This window comes from Urtica dioica, chromosome 8 (genome assembly GCF_054948205.1).
Source record: "Urtica dioica subsp. dioica isolate 48M chromosome 8, U.dioica_male_clone48M_v1_H2, whole genome shotgun sequence".
NCBI classification, from domain to species: Eukaryota; Viridiplantae; Streptophyta; class Magnoliopsida; order Rosales; family Urticaceae; genus Urtica; species Urtica dioica.
In genome coordinates this window covers 33,241,304-33,265,910 of record NC_142763.1, presented here as the reverse complement: position 1 = coordinate 33,265,910, position 24,607 = coordinate 33,241,304, and the positions used below count along the sequence as shown (strand labels likewise).

At 42.4% G+C, this 24,607-nt stretch overlaps 4 protein-coding genes and 1 long non-coding RNA gene across 7 annotated transcripts in view; 4 read left to right on the top strand and 1 right to left on the bottom strand.

Annotated features, from left to right (window-relative positions):
• The window catches only part of LOC149389351 (uncharacterized), a 65,610-nt gene extending 54,040 nt beyond the window's left edge, over positions 1-11,570 (top strand). Inside the window, exon 4 of the long non-coding RNA XR_016300862.1 lies at positions 11,426-11,570. This is a non-coding gene — a long non-coding RNA (uncharacterized LOC149389351). The remainder of the gene's footprint in view (positions 1-11,425) is intronic.
• An 839-nt stretch (positions 11,571-12,409) lies between these two features.
• On the top strand, positions 12,410-14,758 carry LOC149389350 (uncharacterized). Of its 2 annotated transcripts, none has more exons than XM_089623920.1 (2): positions 12,410-12,807; positions 13,729-14,758. In XM_089623920.1, exon 2 carries the CDS (start codon positions 13,927-13,929, stop codon positions 14,275-14,277), a length of 351 nt encoding a protein of 116 aa, XP_089480046.1. In that variant the 5' UTR covers positions 12,410-12,807; positions 13,729-13,926; the 3' UTR covers positions 14,278-14,758. The 2 variants fall into 2 exon arrangements, with proteins under 2 accessions (XP_089480046.1, XP_089480045.1); XM_089623919.1 differs by having other exon boundaries at positions 12,412-12,802.
• A 603-nt stretch (positions 14,759-15,361) lies between these two features.
• On the bottom strand, positions 15,362-16,733 carry LOC149389349 (uncharacterized). The gene is made up of 2 exons (XM_089622610.1): positions 15,866-16,733; positions 15,362-15,771 (listed from the first exon to the last, which is right to left on the bottom strand). The coding sequence occupies exons 1-2, from the start codon at positions 16,731-16,733 to the stop codon at positions 15,362-15,364; spliced, it is 1,278 nt and encodes a 425-aa protein (XP_089478736.1).
• Positions 16,734-21,398: 4,665 nt separating this feature from the next.
• LOC149389348 (uncharacterized protein At4g08330, chloroplastic-like) lies at positions 21,399-23,187 on the top strand. 2 transcript variants are annotated; one of them, XM_089624361.1, is made up of 2 exons: positions 21,399-21,641; positions 22,833-23,187. In XM_089624361.1, exons 1-2 carry the CDS (start codon positions 21,616-21,618, stop codon positions 23,185-23,187), a joined length of 381 nt encoding a protein of 126 aa, XP_089480487.1. In that variant the 5' UTR covers positions 21,399-21,615. The 2 variants fall into 2 exon arrangements, 1 of the variants encoding a protein (XP_089480487.1); XR_016300889.1 differs by lacking the exon at positions 21,399-21,641 and adding an exon at positions 21,821-22,155 and having other exon boundaries at positions 22,833-22,971.
• Positions 23,188-23,194: 7 nt separating this feature from the next.
• Positions 23,195-24,542, top strand: LOC149389347 (RNI-like superfamily protein). Its single transcript, XM_089624360.1, has one exon. The coding sequence runs from the start codon at positions 23,195-23,197 to the stop codon at positions 24,311-24,313; it is 1,119 nt and encodes a 372-aa protein (XP_089480486.1). The 3' UTR covers positions 24,314-24,542.
• Positions 24,543-24,607: the final 65 nt, after the last annotated feature.

Genomic DNA, 24,607 nt, shown 5'->3' with positions numbered 1-24,607 from the left:
ATATGTCTCAATCTCCTGTGCCACAATAGAGAAGAATCTTCATTCATAATACAACGCTTCAACCCAGCAGTGACATTTATGGAGTAATGAGCAATGTTAGTTTGTAATGTAATGGAATAAAGACCTTCAGACAACAATGTACCATGACCACTAACTTCAGATTTATTAAATAAGGTTAAACCTTTATCCGAAAAAGTGAAATTCATAACCATAGGGCACAAGCCTTGAAATTGATATTAAATTCCTTGAAAAACTAGGAACATAAAAAGTCTTTTCCAAACGCAAAACAAAACCACTGCTTAACACCAAATTGCAAGAACCAATAGCCTCCACATGTGAGCTCATCCTGCTCTGCCTGAATGGATGTATTGCTCACTTCTTACTGGCTTTCGTAGGTTTTGAAACTCTGCAAGGTAATTGAAACATGGATTGTAGAACCATAGTCAATCCACCAAGTATTATGACCAACATTTGTTAGATTTAATTTATGACATACAAACAAAAGTTAAACACCCTTTTATCAGTCATACCTTTTGAACATAGGGCAGTCTTTCTTTATGTGTCCATTTTGATTGCAAAAGAAACACTTTGCCTTTTTCTTAATGTTCTTATTGACCTTTTGATCTTTAAGGGTTTCTGGCATGTCAACTTCCAAGGCCTTTGTTAGAGATGCAATATTCATCATGCGCGCGATAAGGGCATTTGTAAAATCTTTGTGTGAAGTGACAGAAATTTGGTCTATTGCCTTCAACAAAAGACCAATTGCTTCATATTGCTCAAGGGAAGCCCCAATCCCAGCAGATATTTTGTTCCTTATGAGCCTGATGCAGAGGCGATTAAAACGCTCCCACTTTTCATAAAGATCAACCTGATATGGGGTACTCACATGAGTAATTGTGGGTGGCTTTAGCTTCATAACTTCATTTAGCATATCCATCCATCCTAAATGAAGGATAAGCCCCTTATTGTCACTATCCACATCAGAGTAACTAACAGGTTGACGAGCTGCAATTTACATAAATTAGACATGCTTGTTAAAAAAATTTGTTTTGAATAAAATTACTATATCATGTTTTACCAATGTAAAAACATGTTTTTACGCAATGAATCTAGAGACATAAAACTTGCCTGTGGGCGAAAGTTCTAATTCAGTTAGATTCACACGATTATGATAAAACTATTAAACTATGTTCCTTTTCCTAATACATGTGGGTTAATTAGGAATATAATTTGATATTTTATCCTAATTAATCATACAAATATTACAAAATTCTTGTGGGTAGATTTCATAATACAACATATTATTAACCACAATTATTGTTTTTATGTGATATTAATTCTAAATATACAATCTAAATTAATTAAAGATGTTGTGGCTACTCTCTAATTAATAAAGATCATATTAACCACAAAATAATTTTAGTAAAATAAATAATATTGTGCTAGTCATCAAATTGCTAAATGTTATATGCATATTACAAAATAATAATAATAAACAGTCATATAACTTCTTAATAAATGACATATTAACACAATATTATTAAAACTGAATATTTGCATAATAATACTTAAGTGCAAATAAAAAGAAATGATTCACTGAATGCATGTAAGCGTAAAACATTGTTATAAAATATATAATGAACATAATGAACATGCTCCCTAAACAATTCCTAGTTCAAATGAATTGTTTATGTAAATATGGGTTAAAGAAACAGAGGCCCAAAATAGTGGGTATAAAATATAAAGCCCACTGACCTTTACGGGGACGAAAGTATGGTTACAATTTATATGAAGAAATGGCATAGCTTAAGCAAAACGACATTTCTTTAATTAAAACAAAAAACGACATGTCGTTTATTGTCGTCTTCTTCACCCATCAAACCATATTTTGACCCGCGAACCCGTTTAAAAAACCCGATGGTTTCTCCATCCTTTTTCCATGGTTTTCAAGATTTTAAAGCCCAGAATTGTTAGAAAAACAATTTTAAAAGGATTGGACGTATTAGTTTTTCAAAACAACGTGTAACATGAAAACCCCAAGAATGGAAAAAACAACACCACCATTAACAACAAGGCAAAGGTTATGGAGGCTCTGATACCAAATGTAAGAACTTATTACACGTACTAGATGTGTTCTAGCAACATGAACACGTAAAAGCATAAGCGAAAAGGATCGGTTTACCTCCGGCCATTGTTGTGTTTTTCCGGCGAGCTCGGGACTCCGATTCCGGCGAGTTGTTTTGAGTATCTTCTAAACTCTTGCTCTCACCCTTAGATGGCGTTGGTATTCTGAATGTGTGAGTGTGTTTAGGGACCCCAAAACGTTTTATTTATAGTCTCATTGCCATCAATGAGAAATATCACAATCCCACTATTGTGGGCAATACTTGATTCTTGGGCATTTATTTGAGCTGGAATTTGGCCATTAATTACTTGGTCAATCTTAATATATATGGACCACAATAGGGAAAGAATATTTCCTCATTAAAGAATATTTTATAGAAATATTCTTACACGTCGACCATAATTCTACGACCCGGGGCCATCTTAGCTCAGCTTAGCCCAACGAAGACTCGATACACCAGTTTCTTGAAGGTGAAGTCGTTGAATATCAATCAACCACGATCTCCTCAACCGTTCCACCAAGACCTTATCATGCCCATCACATGGCGCACAATGAGAAGGAGGAGACCAATTCAAGCCTTATGTGTCCTTGAAGAAGCATAGCTCATAAATTATCCTCTAGGATTATATATAATAGATCATCACACAAATTAAATGATCTTTTTTCCCTTTACACACACGATTAATTTCTCGACCGAGTTCTCTAATTCTAAAGCCTTCATTTCATTGTTCTTCATCAATTAAACCAATATTTCATTTATTTTACGCATTGTTATTTTTCCATTTCAATTAAATAAAAAAGCTCTGCGTCACAATTCGATATTTACTTTCGACATATATTATTTCGCTTATCTTATTATTTAAAGTCAATTTGATCTCGTAACGAAATTTTGAGGCTCTATAAACGAATTCAAATCGATTCTTTTTTATGAAGAATATGAGACTGCTTTGAGGTGAATTCTCACATCCACAATGATGTTGATGACACCGACGATGATTGTGGTGTGACGACGACGTTAATAATGTTATTCCTCTCACATTATTAAAGAATATTAATCGACAATGTTAGAGTTGAGGAACCTACTAATTTGTATGGATATGTTTTATTTTATATTTCATATAAGCTATTACAAAGAACTATAAATCGTTCACGTGTTAACAAAACCTAATAATCATGGTTACTTTACTTAAGTGAAAGTTTAGATATCGACTATTTTCCAGACAACTAATTTAGAATGACTATTTTATATGTATATATGTTTGTATAAAAATGGTTCAGCTAATAACTTATTTTAATAAAATATTATAGGTGAAAGCTTTCTGCAATTTTAAAGCTGTTAAATACGATAGTTGGCCTACTTAGATTGTTACATTAGCATCAAATATAAGAATAATTATAATATAGGCAACACAAATATTATGTGATTCTCTCCCTCTCCCTTTCTCACTTAGGTAATAAATAAAAAGGTTATTGACGGCATAAATACTTTAACTTTTGCATTTTATACATTTTTATACCACAATTTTTTTTACGGCAGTAATACATATCTTACTCTTAGTCCATTAAAATAACACGTGGAGAGTTATTGACGGCATTAATAACAATTAAGTAATAAAAGCAGAATTTCTTTATAAAAAAAAGAGCAAGATTGTTCTTCAGCGTGGGCGCACTCAAACGTGAAATCGAGGTACTATAAAGTAAAGTTAAGTATTTTAGCCGTCAAAAATAAAGTTGTGATATAAAAGTGTGTAAAATAAAAAAAAAGTTAAGGTATTTATATTAAATTGGATATAAGTAGGTCGCCTTTTCACTATCTCAAAATGATAATTCTATAGATTTTTTTTTGTTAAGAGAATGAAGAATCGTTATGGTAAAGGAAGCACGATTTATTGGATCTTTTGACCATGGGTATTTTGAGAAACCAAATGAGAGCTCAAAATTTAATATGCATTATGTCTTTTCATGTGTGATAGGAGCGTTTCGTTTGTGATAATTGTTGAAGTCGTTTCCGAGTCTCAACAATCACGAAGAAAACAAAAGGGAATGTATGTGTTTGATTTGATTTATTTTTAGGTGTGGATCTCAGAAAGACATCGTATGAATCGAATTTAAACTTATATAAATAAAGCCGCTAAAAAACAAGAAATAATAATAATTGTATCAATAATTCGATCTCGAGTACAAGAAGCTGAGCTCCACAATTTGAATATGATTGGCTAGCTCAGAGATACGGTTGAGAGAAAGAGAGAAATGTAAGCGATAATAAGGAGAAAAATGTGTGCATTTCTTCACGTAAGAAATGAATTTATACTACTACGAGATGCAATACCTCTGGAGACATATGCTGGAGACAACCGGGAGTCGAAATAAGTCAAAATAGAGCACGAGATACAAAGAAATGACGCGCTCCGTGCGGAGTATGCTCTCTTCGACTATAGACTTTGTGCGTTATGCGAACCCGCCACGTTCCTTAGTGCGTGCCACAAACAACTCTCTGTGCGCCGTGCGGGATGCTTAGAGCGCCTCGCCTTCCCTACCGCGCACCTTCAAAATCTGGAGTTTGAATTATCGAATTTAAACGTGTTTTAAGCCATCTGATATGACTCGGATCACTCCAAAAATAATCACGAAACCTATGTACGCGACGTAGAGTTTCATCAAACACATATTAGCCTTTTTTTTAGTTTGGTTCTACGTTTTTGCTTGTTTGAAAAAAGCTTGGGAGAGAGAGATTTTGGAGAGCCATTCATCCTCGTTCACGCCGTCTACGATCACAATTTTTATTCTTCTCTCTGAATTTATGGAACTCCCGTTTTGTTTATGATTATTGTTATTGGTTTGATTTTCATGAATTCTAGTTTTTCTCATTTTTCATTAGTTTTAGTCGTCTCCATGAACTAATTCCATTAAGAACTATGTTGTAGCAAGTCTTGAACATGGTTATGGATTCCATTTAATTTATTGAAGTATTTATTCACTATGTTTGCTTTAATTAATTCAATACTGATCGTAATGCTTGAATGAGATTAGCTAACCCGTTCACGATTTTTTGTATTGACTTGATGCTTGAGAAAGATTAGGTTGATTTTGCTCGTGAATTGAATTACCGTAATACATTCCTGCATAGATTTAGGCTGCTAGATACTCGAGAGAGATTTAGTGATACTATTAGTGTGAGTGTGATTAATAAAGTAGGAGTGTGTGAATTGTGCCTTATTTATGTGAATCCAAACTACAGGATAGACTTGTGAAGTCATAGCTCTTTTATATTCATTATCGTAAAAATTCATCTTTTATTTGTTTTGTTTATCTTCGTGCTCAAATTAGTCATAATCATCTTCATCAATTAATTGGGTTCAATTCGTCAGTACTTTTAGTTAACGATTAAGCTTAGTCCTCCAGGGATTCGACTCGTTTTTACGAGATAGTGGTGATACTACTTTTGTTACTACGTGCAATTGACTACAAAAAAATTGTAACAATGTGGCAAAAGCATATTAATACGAGCAAACAATTGTAGTTACGAGATATCGACTTCAGTGGAAGAGAGTATGGGATAATTGAGATTCATTCCCATTTAGGTTTGTATTATATCTTGTACTAAGATGCCATTCATTTTTATCAGTGAATATTTTACCTCTATACAAATAGAATGCTATGTTTTTTCTTTAGAATACGTAATCTATGCAATCGTTACAGAAATGGTTTCATGCAGTTTCTGCGACAACCGCTTAAATTAATGAGAAGATCGTGAGAACGTAACACATGCGGATTAGTAAATGAACACATAATATATGGATCAAGTTCAGCTAGTAATGCATACGTCTAGAGGCGTTTGCCGATGGAAAGCAATTTACTATAACAATGCAATACAAAACGGATCTACAATCAATTATTCTCTCGTTACTATACCCATGTTTATCTTTGCAGCTGCAACTCAAGTTTCTTTAAGTTTGAGATCCCTTCGCTTCAACAAAATATCTCGCATGAGACTTCCGCAGGCATGCTCTCCAATCTCACTAAAATAACATAACCTCTGCTTCTAATACGCTCAAACACCAGCATAAAAGAAGCTCTAGCATATGCAATACACACTCAATAGAGTAAGCAATACAAGCAATTTTTCACTCTTAATAAGTGAACATAATTTCTTTGAATAATAAATTTTAAGTGTGTGCGGCAACTTATATAGCTCCAAGTCTTACACTTTTTTTTTTTGAGAAATCCTGGGAGAAACCAGGAGATTGTATTAAAGCTCTTCGGCTAAACAGAGGTCTGCGATCTCCGGGGGAACAACCTCCACCCAGATGACTCGCTCAGAAAAACGCAGGGCTTTCTTCGCCAAAAAATGGGACAACATATTACAAGATCGAGGGAGGTAGCAAAATTCAACTGATAAAAAATACACAGATAAACGCAAGATTTCTTCTACCAGGAGTCCCTCCTCTTTGGCCCATCGGGAATGAGTGTTTAGAAGATTCACTGCGGTGGCGCAATCGGATTGTATTCGCAGGTTCAAGAAACCCAGATCTTTAGCGACGCGGAGGCCTTCCAAAATCGCTGTCAGTTCGGCCAGGAGCGGCGTAAAGCGGCCGTTGATCGGAGCGATGAACGAGGCCCGCACCTGCCCTCCGGAGGAGCGCAGCACCCCTCCCGATCCGCCGACACCGCCATCCCGCGCGAGCGCGGCGTCCACACAGACCGCTGTAACCCTATCGGGGGGAGGGGTCCATCGTGCTGGCTTCTTGGGTCTGTCCTTCACCGGGGGCTTGGTGAGGGGTGCTTGGCGGAACTCGACGATGTAATGGGAGGCTCGATTGATGCGGTCCGCCGGGGAACTCCGCCGTCCAGAGTGTAGTTCGTCATTCCGGTCGTTCCAACAGCCCCAGACAATGGACACGAAGAATTCGAAATCCGGGACCGACAGCGCCGCTTTCACCAAGATAAGGAAGGCAACTAAATCACTGGCGAAGCTCGATTTAATCATCTTCCACCATCCGGTGAGTTTCCACGCCGCCGCACTCACCCTGCAACCCCATAGTGCATGGAAAACGTCTTCCTTGGCCGCGTTGCACGTTGAGCATCTAGGATCGACACGCATCCCCCTATGCACCAGGTTCCCCGCCGTAGGGAGCCAAGTATTCCCCACCCTCCACAAGAAAGCCTTCAATTTGGGCGGAATGTTGAGCCTCCACAGCCCCGTCCACCATTTCTCCGTCTCGCTAGGATTGGCCGAGCCCTCTCTTCCTTCGGCTTCGCGCGCCACCCGGTAGCCACTGCGCACTGAGTATTCGCCATCCTTAGTAAAGTGCCAGCACAAAATGTCGGGGACCCCCACGGGGCCACTTGGAATTCGCATCACGTCTTCGAAATCCTCATCGTTCAAGTAAGACCGCAGCAAGGCGACATTCCAACTCCCTCCCGGGAGTTTCAAATCCGCCACCGTCGTGCCCTCCGGAATGAGGGTGGGGTCCCGTAATCCGAAACCCGACCGTCTTGGAACCCGGTCCCAATTCTCCCCCTAGAGCCTTTGAGAATAAGTTCCCTCCCCCACATGAGGCCTCTCCAAGTGCTCGATGCATATTTCATATTGGTCGTAGAGAGGATGGTCGAGGATGGATAGTAACAAGCTTTGAGGACTCGAGCCGCCAACGAGGAAGGAAACCTCAACACTCTCCAAACACCCTTCGCCAAGAGTGCTTGGTTGAAACTCCCAAGGTGACGAAAACCTAGGCCCCCTTCCTCTTTCCGGGCTGCAAGCTTACTCCACCTGCCCCAATGGATCTTCCGCTTCTCCTCGGTACTCCCCCACCAAAAGTTGGCGGCCATGCGGTGAAGGTCTTTGATTAGCTTTTTGGGGAGGATGAAACAACTCATCACATAGCTTGGAATCGCTTGAAGCACCGCTTTGATAATAAACTCCTTTCTGGGGAAGGAGAAAAAGGATCATTTCCATCCCCGAACCTTTTTCCAAACTTTCTCCCGTATGTAATTGAAGACCTCCGCCTTGCACCGGCCCAGATTATGAGTTAATTGGGCCAAGAACGTCGCACAGATTCTCACAAACAATTTATGTAACGATTTTGTGGAAAAAAGTCCAATAGGCTAATTACGACATATAACATTCTGTTTTATACTTTCCATTATTTTGCTCATTAATCCAGCCACTAAATATGCACAGCACTTTCCAAATGAATAATTTTAATAAAAATATTTTTAGGAGAGCTAGGTAAGTGACAAATTTATTCTCCAACGTTTAAGTTATAGTCTAGCTATCCAATAATTAAAATTAAAAATCTAATAACTATAAAGTAATCTATAAATGAAACGAGTGCGCTATTGTAATGTATAAACTTTTGTAAACGCTCTACTTGTGAATTTGAATAAAATGGACGAGTTTTAATTCAAATTCTTGTTGCATATGAGATGTCCTTAAATTTTAAATATCTTGGAAAATGATAATATTTAAGGTCGATGAAATTTCGGAATGAGAATTTTCGAGTAATCCAATATTATTATTCGAAACATACTCGGAGATTTAAAAATCTCAAGAGTAAAAATAAATTCCGGAATCCCTTAAATATATTCAAGATAACGGGAAATAATAATAATTTTCTCTGTTATTTTTCAAGATTATTTTTAATTAATTAAGGACAGAATTGTGAGAGTTATTTTAAAGGGACCTATGTGCAACATTTTGAAGGACGAGATTGAAAGAAAAAGAGGAAGAGGGGGTCTTTTTAAGAGAAGCGTGGCAATTTTTGAGTGGACCGCTTGGGTACATGTGGCGTGGCGAGAGTGTGCCACCTAGCCACTTATTCCACTCTCACTCTCTCTTTCCCTGCCACCTTACCGTCCCTCACTCTCTCTATTCTTCTCATTCTCGGTCTCTCTCTACTTCTCTTCTTCTTCCTCACGTTGCTCAGCCGAAAGAACCAGACAAGAGAAAAAAAAAAATTCTCGGCCCTGAGTCCCACGAGACCGCCTTCACCAACACCACCTCGTCCCTCACTTCTTCTTCTTCTTCTCCCTTCCTCTTGTTCGCGCGTCACCCAGCACCGAGCCACGTCACGGCGTGCCTTGACCGAGCAGAGCAACTCCGCCGCGAGCTCGCCGTGACCACCACCCGAGGAAGAGACGCCGGAAAAGAAGGGTAGCACGCCGAGGAGTCCAGATTCACAAGGAATTTGGGTAAGCACTCAAACCCGAAATGGATTTTGGGGATTTTAGGGTTCTTGATTTCCAATTTGGGGGGTTTTTGAATCCGGGTTGATTTTGGAGAAATTGCTTGGTTTTAATTGATGTTTGGACTCGGTTGTTGATGTTTACAGCTCGAGTTTAAGGATTGATTCCGAATTTCTTTGGTTTGGTTTGGTTTTGGCCGAAAATGTGATGAACTAGGTTTTGTTTAGGGGCTTTTGATCTCTGCGTGTTTAGTGATGATCCCGAGTTGTTTTTGAGGCTGTTTAAAGCTTGGGTTTTGATTAGAAGTGGCTGTTTGAATTTTTGGACGAATTTTCTTTGGAATTGCTCTTGGCCGTGTGTTTTTTCTGAAATTCTGATGGTTGTTGTTGTTAACTGAGGTTGTGATGATAACTGAGAACCTGAATATGTTGGATTGAGTGGTTGTCTTGGCTGGGTATGTTGTTTGGCCGTGTGATTAGTGGGTTTGATATGTTGTGATCGTTTTTGTGTTAGGAAGTTTTTTTGGGTGGTTGGATTCGTGTTGAGTTCTCTTGAATTGGTTTTGGGTTCGGGTTGTGAATCATGATATCGGGATTTGGATTTTGAAACTGATAAGGGTTTGAAATTTAAGATGTTAACTCGTCGTTGGGTTCCAGGTTTGAATTACAGATCTTGACGGACGGACGGGAACCAGACGAGTCAAGAGCGACAAGATCAGTTTCTGAAGATATCAAGTGAAAGAGTTATCGAAATAAAGCTCGATTAACTCGTGAGTTTTAAATCGCTTATAGCGTTTAAATACTCTTAGATATGTATTTTCAGTATTTAAATAAATAATTTATGATTATTTATTTAATAACGTTTGTGAGTTTAATTTATTATTCGTTTGGAATTCTCGGTTATTTTAATTTCGGATTATTTCATTTATTTAAGACTCATGATTACTCGTTGAACTTTATTTCGTATCATTCTCGATACGAGAGTACGCGAGTCTTGAATAAGTTTAACTTCCGGAAAACCGAGGAATAATAAATTAAATTCTCAAATTTCGAACCAACTCTTATCCCGACAACGAACCCTATCCTCTGTAAGTGAACTCGAATCTAATAACTAACGGATGTTCAACTCGAAGAACGTGCGAAGCAAGACATCTACGGGAATCGTCGAGCCGTCTGTCGAACAATTCCAGGTAAGTGAGGAGACCTAAGTCAACTACTTACCAAGGGAATAACCCTGTTTGTTTGTGCATTTGTTTGCTAGTAAACAAGAGTAGGTGAAAGCCGTAAAATGAATAAACTTAAAAGTTAAGGCTTCGGCCACTCTTGCTTGAAAATTTAGTTCGGGTACGCCCGTTAGGTTCAAACGCTAACTTGAACCAGCCACGTTGTTGCTTTGTTGTTGTTAGATCCCTCTGCTAACCATATAGTTTGGCTAGATCGGAGGTGACAGGAGAGCATGTAGACTCTCGGATTCGAGCCGAGGGTAGAAGTACCGGGAGTCACATCCTGAGTCTTCAATCTAAAACACTTAACGAGCATGAAAGGGAAACCATAATTCTTTATCCCGAGACGCGCTCCTGTTTGTAATTAGTTGTATACTCTATAAGTTAGAGTATCCAAACAATAAATAATGTTGTCGGTGGTACCCACGAGTTCCGACTCGTGTTGAGGACTAAGACGGTCCTGATGGCGCTGAGTACTCCACGGGAGCTGCTGAGAGCACCCCGTTCTAGCAATGGGTAAGGTCGCCCCGGCGAGCCCATTTGCTGTGTCATGACGACACGTAGCGCCGGCGCCCAAATGAAGATGGTACCACTAGTGGATCCCAGACAGTCTTAAAACACTTAAGCTACTGATGACTACTGCTCGAAGTCTGAGGTTAGCTTCTTGTCATTCCAAGGGTTGTAGCAGGGGATGTTGTATAACCTTGTGGAATGACAAGTGATAGCGTAGAGCGAGGCCCCGCGTTAGGCATGCTCTTGAATCATATGTATCTGCATTCTGCATTCTTGTATATTTGTTTGCACGTCACATGGCATTAGCCGTTTTACTTTATAGATAGACTCCTACTTACTGAGTCAATCGACTCATAGTTTTATGACCCTTGGTAATGTAGATAAGGGAAAAGCTGGTAAGCGGGAAACGAGATTGAAGACCGAGACCGAGCGCGTATTGCCTTGACCTATGGGCTATGGGGTTTCTTAATCGGGGGTTAGTGTCTTCTGTTAAAACGTTCCGGAACATATTTGTATAGGAGTCGCTATAAGACTCTAAATTATAAAAGCGAAAAATTTCCCCGAATTTTCGCAAACTATTTTATTATGTTTAATTTATGTGTTTATATTATGAGTTATGTACAGATTTGAATTGATCAGTCGCGGTTCGTAGGCGAGTTGTCGCTCGCGGGTCGTGACAGCTATATATATTACATGAAAGTTAAATATGATTAGATTATATATTTAATATTTAATTATTATTTTTTTGCTAAAATTTCAATTTCTTTGTTTTTTTGGTTGGAAATAAATATTCACCAAGAAAGAAGGGGGACGAAATGCAACAAGAAACATACAATTAAAATTAATTATGATTAGTATACATGAATTTAAAATAGAAACCTCTTTTTTTCTTTTTGTGCTCTGTTGTAGCCGTTTTTTATAATTATTTTTATATAAATTATTATACAATTTTATGGAGTATTATATAATTATGACGACACTGAAAAGGAATGTAATTTGTTTTTTTTTTTTTTCAGAGAAATGGAATGTCGAATTAACAAATAATAAAAAAATGGCGAAAATAAATATTTATTGTTTTTGCTGGATACATTTAAATATGAGAGATGCTATTTGGCACAACTCACGAGTGGGAACGATCCACTCATGAGTTGACACGTGGCAGTTGGTTGTCACGTGTCAACTCATGAGTGGATCGTTCCCACTCGTGAGTTGTGTCAAAAATCATTTCCGTTTAAATATCTATTTTTTTACGATTAAAATACTTATTATTTATTTTCAGTTTCTCTGTTTTACTACTTACGTCGTTATCTTTGACGGAATGACACTTGTCACAATTTGGAGTTTGAGAAATTAAAAAATGAATCAAAAGTAAAAAATAAAACAGAGAAAATAAATAAAACCCAACTATTATAATAAAAAAAACAACCCACGATTCATCTTTCAATTTTCTTCACCCCACGCCTTCAATGACTTCCGGTCGGCTCAACGCCTTCAACGCCGCCGGAGATGTAACCCCCTTCGTCATTATCCTTGATAGAGCGCTTCTCTGATTGTGGCTTTCCATTCTCTCCCACTTTGAAGGCCGTCGATGACCTCGCGGCCATGGTCATCCCTGTTGAGCTCTCGGACCGCGATGCACTCACGAAATCCACCGCCAATTCTCTGAGCAGTAAGATCGAAGAGACTGTCCGTGCTATGGTGGAGAGACGGAGAGAGAGAGAGAGCTTAAAAAAACACCATTACAATTCCAAAAAACTGTAAAGTACCAATTGTGCCAACCAAATAAGAAAAATATTCTTCTCTGTTTGCTTAATTTGCTTGTGAAGCTTGAATGAGAAATAAATTAGACAAACTAAGTTGTGGAATTACATATTGTAAGAAACCGGGTGAGACTGGTTTAGGTACTGTTTTAGCTCGTACATTGGAGTATTTTTATTTTATTTTTATCGTGTACGTGTGTATCTTTATTTCGAAGTATGTTTTAGTATATGCAATTGTTCGTTGTTGTTAGAACTTAGAAATAATCTGTTTTGTGATTAAGTTCTTTGCTTATAAACAAAATAAAAATTGTCGAAATCTGGTCTTTGTGTCTGTACAGTCTGTTACGTTATATTTTGATTTCTCTGAATTATATTGTGTGAAATATTGTTGTGGGTCTCATTGATAATTTGAGATCTTCAGAAGAGGGCTAAGGGGATTAGATACAGACATAAGATTTAATAACTTCACGAATGAACTCATAGACACAGTTTTCATTATAATTATTGTATTTTAGATTTTAATTTTTTTGAATCACAGAACGAACATACCATCTTGAGCGTACAATGCTTTGTTCTTTGTACAGAGCGCAGTAGATAATTGAACCAAGACCTATAGCATGAAAACATCAAATCTACGCTAAATTGATTCAAATATTTTTGTCTATTTATTTTTTAGTTTGAAACTTGGTCTTTATGTCTCCTTTGTGTTCTCCTTCTCAATTGTGCACTTGCGTCGGTTTTGTTCAAATTAGAGATGATATTTTTGCTTTCTTGGTTATGTTTGTGGATCAGTATAGTCATCTTGATCCCCAGCTGTACAAAGATAATAACTCATTTATGATTCGGGTTGTTGGTTTTGCGTTTATATCCATGTGTGAGCTCTCAAGAAATGATGTCTCTTATCGCCTCTTCTTCTTTTTCAGTTGCGGGCCTTGCCCTCAGAACTTGGCAGCGTCAAATAGAATCACCTCAGGCATAGACTCGGATTACCAAAAGTCCCTAAAGAAAGGCCTTTGACTTTGGGCCGTTACGGCTCGAAAACAAAGCTCTGAACGTCCTTCGAGAAATTCGCCGTCAAAATCCGAGCTCTTGAGCCTTCGGAAAGAGACTTCTGATAAAGCATGGAAGATCACCGCCCGGGACTGGAGAAAGAGAACCTCTCGTCCTGCTCCGGGATCTCCGACATCGGGCTAGCCGCCCTCTCGCGGAAGTGTCGCCGGTTACGGGCGATCTGGGTCTCGTGGTGCAACGGCGTGACCGGCTCGGGCTTTGCCGGCTTGTGGTGTCGGAGTCTGGACTCAGGAGGCTTCGAGTTCTTGAGCGCGGCTTGCCTGAGGTGCGACGGTCTGGCTTTGGCTTTCGGGGCCAGAATCGCGTCTCGGCTCGTGGTCCTGAACCTCCGGCTGAGCCTTTTCTTAGGGGATGAGTCGGTCTCGGGGACAACTGCGATCATTTGGAGAGACTCGATGTGAGCACGAGCACGAACCTCTGCGACCTGGGCTTGTTGGCCGTCCCAAACGGGTGTTCGAGGCTCACCGTTATGTACATGCTTACGTGTCCCAGGCTCTCACTCACACGGCCGTTGAGATGTTCAAGTGTCGTAGAGGTGACGTGACAGTCAAGGAAGAGGATATTGTGTTTATAGACCCACTCAAATGGAGTTTTTCAGAATATTAGACGTGGGAGAGATTAGTGTAGTGTATGTTCTTCAGATTTAACTTTCTTGATTGCGTTTCTAAGTTTTGTTTTTTTGTTTATATACTGTTGAGACTTGGAGATTAGGGTGATAGATTCATCAATTCATTCCTCACTAGGTTTGTATCCAAAATTTCTCTCTAGAAAACACCAAGATGTTTTAGATCCATACAAGGAAAGACAGAGACCTTCATTCACATTTATATGTACACATATTGACTATCAAAGACAAAAATTTGCAAAAAAAAAAAAAACACATTGGCTAATTTTACTCAATATAAAATTGGTATATATATATATATATATATATATATATATATATATATATGCACACATATTTTATCTATAGTGTCAATAATTTATATACAAGGTAACCTTGGAGTATTCTGTTAAAAAAATACCTAATAACCATGACTATGGTTGTGCGGTGTTGTCGAGGTCGTTGATACAACATGACTATGGTTTAACGTGTTTTATCATCTCAGATGTCGTCGACATTGTCAATTCCGTTGGTTTTGGGATTAACTAACGTGTGAGCGTGGGAGAAGATTTCGGGGCAATGGATTCCCCATGGTCGCCGAGTTTTTGCCTTTCACGCTCCTCAAACAACGATGTTGCATCAATGTAAACATCGATTTTAAATTCTGAAATTTTAAGTTTATTATGATTATAATTACTTCATGTTATCATTATATAATGCTTGTTTCGTTTTAAATTGGAGACGAATTAACTGCTTTTCACTACCCCAATATGATAATTCTGTTAAATTTTTGGCTAACGGACTAAAGAATTTTTTTTTTTCATGGTCAACAAAGCGTGTTTTTTTTTTTTTTTTTGATAAAGGGTGTGCCGTTTTATAAATTAGTCAACCAAATCGGTTGCTATGACATGTTCAATACAAGGCGGACACTCAGAAAGCCAACAAACAGCGTTGGAGTAAGATAGGGAAGAGCTAGCAAGAAAAAAAGCCGGCTTATTACAATCACTATGAATAAAAGTAGGTAAGCTGGCGTTGACCTCGGCAAGGAGAACACGGATATCTGCGACAATAGGTTCTATGCCGAGAGGGGGATCTCTTGCAGTGAGAGCTCGAATCAGGGGTCTGTTGGCGCACTCAGCCACATCGATAGTGAGATTCTGGGTTTTGGCGAAGAGAAGGCCTTCTCGCAAAGAGAGTGCGTCCGCAGCGAGAGGGTCAAAGCTTCCCTGTTGATGGCTGCAGAAAGCACCTGAGACGCTGCCCCGATGGTCACGAATGATGCCGCCAAAGCCTGTGACGGAGACACCAACGGTGGTTGCACTGATGTTCAATTTTAGTTTACCGGCTTGCGGCGGCGACCACTTGGGCTTTGGGCGGGGCTGCACCTTTTTGAGGACGAGTGGAGCTCGCACGCGCCGTCTGGAACTCGTGGAGCCACGAACTGGCCGCCTCCGGGAGCTTCGAGATCGGTGGAGCACAGCCGTCATGGACCAGGGAATTCCGGGCGTGCCAGATTTTATAGCAGAGGACAGCGAATTGATCGCGATCGCTGCTGGATAACTGAGGCCAGATATCCTTCATCAATTCTCCCATGTCCTCCGCCGGGTGAGAGAGAACGTAGCCTCCCAGAGTGGTGCTCGACCACATTTTCCGAATGGGTGGGCAGCGAGCGAAGACGTGGGTTGTGTTCTCAAAGGCGCCGCACCGAGCACAGGACCGAGAACCAGGGACTTGTCTTCGGGCTAGCGCGGCTAGAGTAAGAAGAGGGTCAGTCGCAATGCGCCACATGAGTATCTTGACCTTCGGTTGAACTTTCATGCGCCACAGGGTCTTCCAAAAAGAGGGGCTGGAGGAGGTTGACGTTTCCGGAGCCGGAGTGTCGGAGAGGAGACGATAACCGGATTTGACTGAGTACGTACCCGTAGCGTTGTGGCTCCAGATTAGGCGATCTGGCGCGGCTTGAAGACTCAGGGGGATGGAGAGAATGGCGGCTACGTCCGGAGTCCAAAGGAAACGATGCAATTTTTCCACATTCCATGAGCGGGACTCGGCGTTGATGAACTCGGAGACAGGAAGAGGGGCCGCCGGCGACGGGGCAGTCGTGATAGGTTTGAAGCTTGTGTTTTGTGGGAGCCACCGGTCGGTGAAGGTGTCAACGCGGCAACCGTCACGGACCTGCCAATGGAGTCCTTTCTTGAGCACGTCTCTACTCCAAAGGATAGAGCGCCAGAGGTAAGAAGGAGACCTGCCCATCTTAGCAGAAAGGAACTCATCAGTAAGATAATATTTGGCTCAGAGTACCTTGGAGGCGAGCGTGTCGGGTCTGGAGATGAGGCGCCATCCTTGTTTGGCTAGGAGAGCTTTGTTGAAGCGGCTAAGATCTCGAAAGTTAAGCCCCCCCTCCGCCTTGGGGCGGCACAGCGCATCCCAGGATCTCCAATGGATCTTACTGTTTTCTGGATCACCGCCCCACCAGAACCTAGCCATAGAGGCTTTAATCTCGTCGCAGATGGAGATAGGGAGCTTGAAGACGCTCATAGTGTATGTGGGTAGGGCGAGAGCCACGGCCTTGATGAGGGTTTCCCTCCCCGCTTGAGAGAACATCTTGCCTCGCCATTGGGTGAGTCTAGCTCGGACTTTATCGCAGATCCCGCGAAACATGGCTTGTTTCTGTCGACCCACCAGATGAGGGAGGCCAAGGTAAGTGTCCAAGGTCGCCGAGGGAGAGACACCAAGAATCGAGGTGAGTTCGGTTCTGAGCGAAGACGCGACGTTGGGGCTGAATTTCGTTGCCGACTTCTGATAGTTGATAAGCTGCCCGGAGGCCGCCGCATAAGCATCCAAGGCATTTCGTAATGAAGACACATCTCGCTGTCTAGCTCTGCAAAAAAGTAAGGCGTCGTCGGCGAAAAAAAGATGGTCAACCCGGGGACCGCTCGTGCCGTACGCGAAGCCTGTGAGTGCACCGGTGATGGAGCTCTTCCGGATCAGAGATGAAAGTCCCTCGGCACAAATCAAAAAGAGGTACGGCGACAAAGGGCAGCCTTGTCTAATTCCCCGAGAAGGGACGACATTTCCGACGACGCTGCCATTAATGTTAAAAGTGTACGTCGGGGAGGAGATGCAGTGATTTACGATACGGCGCCATTTGTCGCTAAAACCCATACGTTGAAGAATCAGGTCGATGAAGCTCCATTCGACTCTATCAAAAGCTTTGCTCATATCAAGTTTAACTCCGATCCATCCCCGTTTTCCTTTCTTCCGCTTGGAAATGGAGTGAAGTAGCTCGAAGGCAACGATAAAGTTGTCGGTGATTAGGCGCCCCGGGACGAAAGCACTTTGGGCCGGCGAGATGAGTGGGTCGAGGAAGTGTTTGAGCCGGTTAGCCAGGGTCTTCGTGACCATCTTGTAGACAACGCTGCAGAGGTTGATCGGACGGTAATCACTTAATTTCCGAGGATTTTTTATTTTCGGGATTAAAGTAACTATCGTGCGATTAAACATGTCGATCGGTGCATTGTCGTTGAGGATTGAGAGGCAGACCATGGTGATCTCGGGTCCCACTACCTTCCACATACGCTGGAAGAACACCGGCTGGAAACCGTCGGGGCCCGGGGATTTGTCAGGACCCATATCAAAGACGGCTTGCTTGACCTCCTCGGCGGTGAAGGGGGAGTCTAAAGCGGTGAGCTCGGTGGGGCGAAGCTGGGAGATCGGGGTGTCTTCGAAAAGGCGAAGTGATTCTGGTGACGGCGACGAAGACTGGAAGATATCGGAGAAGTAGGTCTCAGTGAGGCGCACAATGTCGGCAGGGTCTTCGGTCCACGTCCCGTCGTACTCTTCTAAGCCGCAGATTGTATTCTTTTTCTTTCGACTCCTAGCCTTGGAGTGGAAGAATTTGGAGTTCGCATCGCCCTCGCGAAGCCAATCGATTCGAGAACGCTGCTTCCAGAAATGCTCCTCGAGACTTTGGAGCCGAGAGATCTCTTTCTCGGAGGCGCGAATCTGCTCAACAACGGAGTGGGGTCTGTCGCCATTTTGGAGAAGGAGTAGCTTAGCCTCTGCTTCTCGGATTTTCTTCGGGAGGTGGCCAAATTTGGCGACGCTCCATTGCCGGAGGGTCTCAGCACAGCGTGAGAGGCATTCTAACAAGGAGTCACCGGTACCCCGGTGAGGCCAGGAATCCCAGTGGAGAGTGATTAGTTCAGCTGCCTCATCGTCCTTAAACCACCATGGCTCGAAGCGGAAAGGACGAGAAGGGGAGTGTCTTGGGACAGACTTGGGGTCGAGAAGTACCTGAACGACTCGGTGGTCGGAGCCATGGAAGCCGAGATTAGAGATTCGGGAATCCGGGAAGAGATCAGACCATGGCTGATCGGCGACCACCCGATCGAGACGTTCCCGAATATTGGCAGCCCCTGCCTGACCGTTATCCCAAGTCATCTGATCGCCACTCGAGGGTAGGTCACGAAGCTCGCAGTCCTCGAGGCAGTCTGCGAAGTCGACCATTCCCGGTCTTGAGCGAGAAGAGCCACCCACCTTATCGCTGTATTTAAGGATCTCATTGAAGTCACCGAAACAACACCAAGGGAGGCTGGAAAGGTCTCGGAGCCGGCGGAGAAGACTCCAAGAGTGATGACGCTGGTCTCTCACGGGGTGACCGTAGAAGCCGGTCAAGCGCCAAAGGCGGCCAGCGGGGTCAGTGACCGTAGAGTCGATATGGGAGGGAGAGAAGCTATGAACATGAACAGACCAATCTGATTGCCAAAGAAGGAGAAGGCCGCCGCTCAGACCGCGACTGTCGACGCTGAAGCAGTTAGGGAAACCCACACGGCCTCCGAAGTCACGAGCACGACGACCAAAGAGCCTGGTTTCCGAGAGGAAAACCAGACCTGGGGAGAGGCGACGGAGGACACCTCTGAGTTTAAGGAATGACTCGGGGCTCCCCAAGCCCCGAGCATTCCATGCCAGGCAACTCATTGGACCCGGCGGGGCTGCGCGGCAGCCTCCGCCGATCCTGGGGTGGAGATGATTGCATCATCCACAGTTCGTCGAACCTTGTCATCTCTTGGGTGTTTCGGAAGAGCCAGTAATCTTTCGTTTGGCCACTTTTGCCGTGCGTGGCCCTCCTGGTGAGCTGGAATGCTTCTCTCTGGCTAGCTTCTTCCAGGTGCCTCTTGGGGTTTTGGATTTGACGTTGTGGGTAGAGGAACCTAGGGTGAAAGGGGATGGGGAGATGAGTTCAGGTGAGTCTAAGGTGGGGAATTGGGTAGGGAGATCTGATGGGAAAAGGCTGGAGGGTTGGGCTGGAAAGCGGTGTGGGTCCACCGAGGGGTTGGGTTGGGCTTTTGGTGAGGTGACGGGTGAGGGAGTGATGTGGGCCGAGTCGGGTATGGGGGTGATGTGGGTCGGGTCGGGTAAGGGAGGGATTAAAAGGTGAGGCTGGATTGAAGGGGACTCTGAGGTTTTTGGGGGAATAAAATCTAGCGGGATTTGAGGAGAAGTAAAGCCGAGCGAGATTTAGGGCGAGATAGAGGGGGGGTAGTTTGGCGAGATTTGGGGAGAGTGAGCCGTTTGGAGATTGAGTCGGGGGTTTGGTGACGTGGATAGGGATGGTTTCGGGAAAGTCGGAGAAAGAGATGGAGGGGTATTATGGGAATTAGGGGAGTCCGGCAGGGGGGTTGAGGCGGGGCGGTGTGAGGGAGTGCCAGCAGGGAGTTTCACTGATTTACCGGCCAGCAGACGCAGGTTCGATCCACACAGGAAAAGACCATAAGGCAGGGGGGATGTAGTGGTGGCATCGGCGCGTCCCGTGGCGGCGTCGGAGTTCGCCGGGCAGTCTCGAAGGGAATGGGTGAGGAGACCGCAGCGGAAACAGAAGAGTGGTAGTTTCTCGTAGCGAAAATCAACCCATCGAGTCTCCCCTCAACAAAGCGTGTTTTATTGGACATTTTCATACTTTATTATCGGTATTTTTAATTAAGCTAAATGGGAGCTCGAATTTAAGGCTATGTTTGGTAAGCAACTCAAAAACTGTTTTTTAGTTTTTGAGTTGAAAAAATTGAAAACAAAAATTGAAAACATGTTTGGTAAAGTGTTTTTGGAAAAAAATTTCAAAAATTTTTGAAGTTGTTTTGGAAAAAAGTAAAGAAAACTGAAAACAAATAAAATGTGTTTTTGAAAAAAAAATTCTTCTCTTCTCTCCTCTTTCTCCTCATCTTCTCTTTTCATTCTTTCAAAAACAAAAATGAAAACTATACCAAACACTTTTTTCAGTTTTTTCACTTTATCAAAAACAAAAATGAAAACTGTACCAAACAACTTTTTGAAAACAACTACAAAACAGTTTTTCAATACAACTACAAAAATTAGAACACAGAAAACAAAAAACTTTTTGAGTTAACTACCAAACACAACCTAAATGTGCTTTTTGTATTTTTATGTGCCGAAAGCATATTAATATGAGCAAAACACTTGTAATTAGTGTTAGATTAATTCCAACTTATATTTATGTTGTATCTTGTACAAGGATACCATTCGAACATTCTCAAAATACATAATTTTAATAACGTCTTTTTGGAAAGGTAGGCATATGACTAACTTAGTCCCCAACATTAATATTATAGTCTTAAGTCTTAACTAAACATCTAATTAAAAGAAAATTACAAACAGCGCGCATGCGCTCCAAAATTATTAAAATAAAGTCCACAAAAATAGTCACAGTGAAAGCTAAGCATGGGTTAGACATTTTTTGCTGAAATAGTTTTTTTATTACTTGCGCTATAATTTTAATTTATTTTTCGGATGAAAATATATAATTAATATTTTTTGCTGAAATAGTATTTGATTACTTGCGGTATAATTATAATTAATTTTTCGGATGAAAAAATATATATTTCACAATGAAAGAAAGAAGAGGGAAAAGAAAGGCAAGAAGAAACAAACAGTATCGGTAAAAGCGAAAATCAACGAAACGAAAAAGAGAGTCAGAGAACTAGGCATGTGGGAGTGGAGGGACTGAAAAAGTAATAGTCAAACACAAAGCAAGACCGGTGATCTGATTGGCTGGTACGAAATCACACGATACCAATGATGAGATCGCTGATAATCTTCTCCTGATTTCGTCGGAGAGAGGATGTCCCAGCCTGACGTCTCTTACAGGTCTGTTCGTGTGTGTATAACTATAATATATCTAACATATGTGTACATAATCAACGTTTTTCATTTCATTTTCCTTTACTTGATTGTTGTATACGATTTTAGTTTTCTTGTTTCAAATGAAGATTCCTTGAACAATATGTGATTATTGGCTGTAAAAATAGACGAGTTCGGTTAAAAATCGCATTTTCTTTTTTTCTGCTCTGTTGTTGTCTGTTTGCTCAGAGTCGCTGTTTCGTATTTTTTATTATACAATTTTATGGATTATTATAATAATTATGACGACACTGAAAAGGCCTGTCTGTAATTAGCTATTCCTTGGCTCTTCTTCGTATTTGTTCTAAAAGTTAGGTTTAAAAAGAATTCCCAATTTTCGATGTTTTCATTTCTCGTGTACAATTGAAAGTAAGAAACGAAAAGAAAAGAATCAGAGATCCCAGCGAAAATCTCTTCCACTGGCTGTGTTTTTTGTAGTTTGCAAAGAGGAAAACTCGGAATCCGGGTGAGACTGGTTTAGGTACTGTTTTAGCTCATGCCTCGAGTCTTTTTTTTTTTTAATATCGTGTGTGTATCTTTTTCTTAGAAGTATGTTTTAGCATATGCCGTTGTTCGTTGTTGTTTCTGTTTTGTGATTCAAGTTCTTTGCCTATTAACAAAACAAAATTTGTCGAATTCTGGTCTGCGTTTGTTGCGGGTCTCGTTGATAACTTCGGATCTTCAGAGGAGAGTTAATGGGTATAAGATTAGATACACATAGTAGAAGTGTGAAGATTGATTAACTTCATGAATGAATCATAAACATCAGTTTTCATTATGAGATTGTATCACAGAACGAACATACCATCTTGAGCGTACAGTGCTTTGTTCTTTATACAGAGCGCATTAGATAATTAAACCAAGAGCTATAGCATGAAAACATAAAATCTGCGCGAAACTAATTCAAAATACTTTTATACAATTTTTCTTGGATTGAACTTGGTCTTTATCTCCTTTGTGTTTGCCCAGCGCTCAGTTGTGCATTTGCTTTGGTTTTGTTCGAATGAGAGAAGATATATTTACTTTTTTGGTTATGTTTGTATAGTCATCTCGATTCCCAGCTGTAAAAAGATAATAACTCACTTATGATTCTTGTTATGGTGTTGCATTTATATCCATGTGTGAGCTCTCTCTTATCGGCTCTTCTTCTTTTTTCAGTTGCGGGTCTTGTGGTTACCCTCTGAACTTGGCAGCGTCGAATCGGATCACCTCAGGCATAGACTCGGATTACCAAAAGTCCCTGAAGAAAGGCCTAATCTCGTTCATCACGGTCGATCTCAGTCGGTTCACACAGGTCGACGAGGCCAACTGTTTCCCTTTGATCTGGGGCCGTTACCGCTCGAAAACGAAGCTCCTGTGCCGTAGATGCGGAGTCCACATCGGGTACGGGTACAGCGACTCCCCAGCCACCACCACTCTCTGCGGCTCTGACTTCCCAGCTTCGTCCGCCTCGTCTTTCAAGAAATTCGCCGTCAAAATCCGAGCTCTTCAGCCATCGGAACAAGACTTCTGATAAAAGCATGGAAGAGCCGACCTCGATAAAGAGCCTCCCCGAGGACTGTCTCTTCTTCATCTTTCAACGGCTCGACTGCTTCTCTGACCGCGAGTCCTTCGGCTCGACTTGCCGGCGCTGGCTCAACGTCCGAAACCTGAGCCGCCGGTCTCTACAATTTCCGTGCTCGCTCAACGTCCTGAGCCCCGGCACGCTCTCTCGCACCGACTTCAACATCGACCCGCTTCGCATCGCTCGGGTCCGCTCTCGGTTCCCGCACTTGCAGTCCCTCTCCCTCTCCGGCTGCATAAACCTGACCGACTCGGACCTCGTGCTGCTGCAATACGGCCCGAGCCTCCGAGCACTGAATTTCGACTGCTGCTCGAAAATCACCGACGCCGGATTCTCCCTCGCCTTTCACGCTTCGCGATCATTGGCCGCGGTCAGTCTCTACCGATGCAAGATCACCGATCTCGGGCTGGCGTTTCTGGCCGTGGACTGCCCGGGCCTGGAGCTAGCGAACCTCTCGTACTGCTCCGGGATCTCCGACCTCGGGCTAGCCGCCCTCTCGCGGGAGTGTCGCCGTCTCCGAGAGATCGACGTCTCGTTGTGCGGCGACGTGACCGGCTCGGGCTTCGCGGGCTGTTCCCCGACTCTTTCTCGCGTCGAGGCCGTGTCGTGTCGGAGCCTGGACCCGAGAGGCTTGGCGGAAATGTTGAGCGGAGGCGGGGTCGAGTTCTTGAACGCGGCTTACCTGAGGTGCGACGGTCTGGCTTTGGCGTTCGGGGCCGGGATCGCGTCTCGGCTCGGGGTTCTGAACCTCCGGCTGAGCCGTTTCGTGGGGGACGAGTCGGTCTCGGCGATCTCGAAGGGGTGTCCGGTTCTGCGGGAGTTGAATCTGGCGTTGTGCGACGGGGTAGGGCTTCTCGGCTGGGAATCGATCGGGGCAAACTGCGATCGGTTGGAGATTCTCCACGTGAGCCAGTGCAGGAACTTCCTCGCCCCGGGCTTGTTGGCCATCCAAAACGGCTGTCCGAGGCTCCGCGTTTTGCACGTGGTTAGGTGTCCCAGGCTCGAACCCGTTGCTGTTGAGATGTTCAAGCGTTATAGAGGTGACGTGACCGTCAAGGAATTACCATGTTATTGAGATTTAACTTGATTGTTTTCCGAAATTTTGTTTTTTTCTTTTTACTGTTGATATACTATTGGTATACAGGAATTAGTGAATCTGAAAAATGATATTGTCATTCTCTGGGATTTCTCTTCCCTCGTGCGTTCTCACGATTGAACAATCAGCTTTCAGTCTAGGATGTATTCTCCAAAATTCGCAAGGACTTGATAAAACAATGTGATTCGAGAACATAAACTAGAGACAATCAGTTTGAGTCAACTGTAATCTATAAAATTTAATGGACAACCAAAAGATGTGAATAGGGTAGTA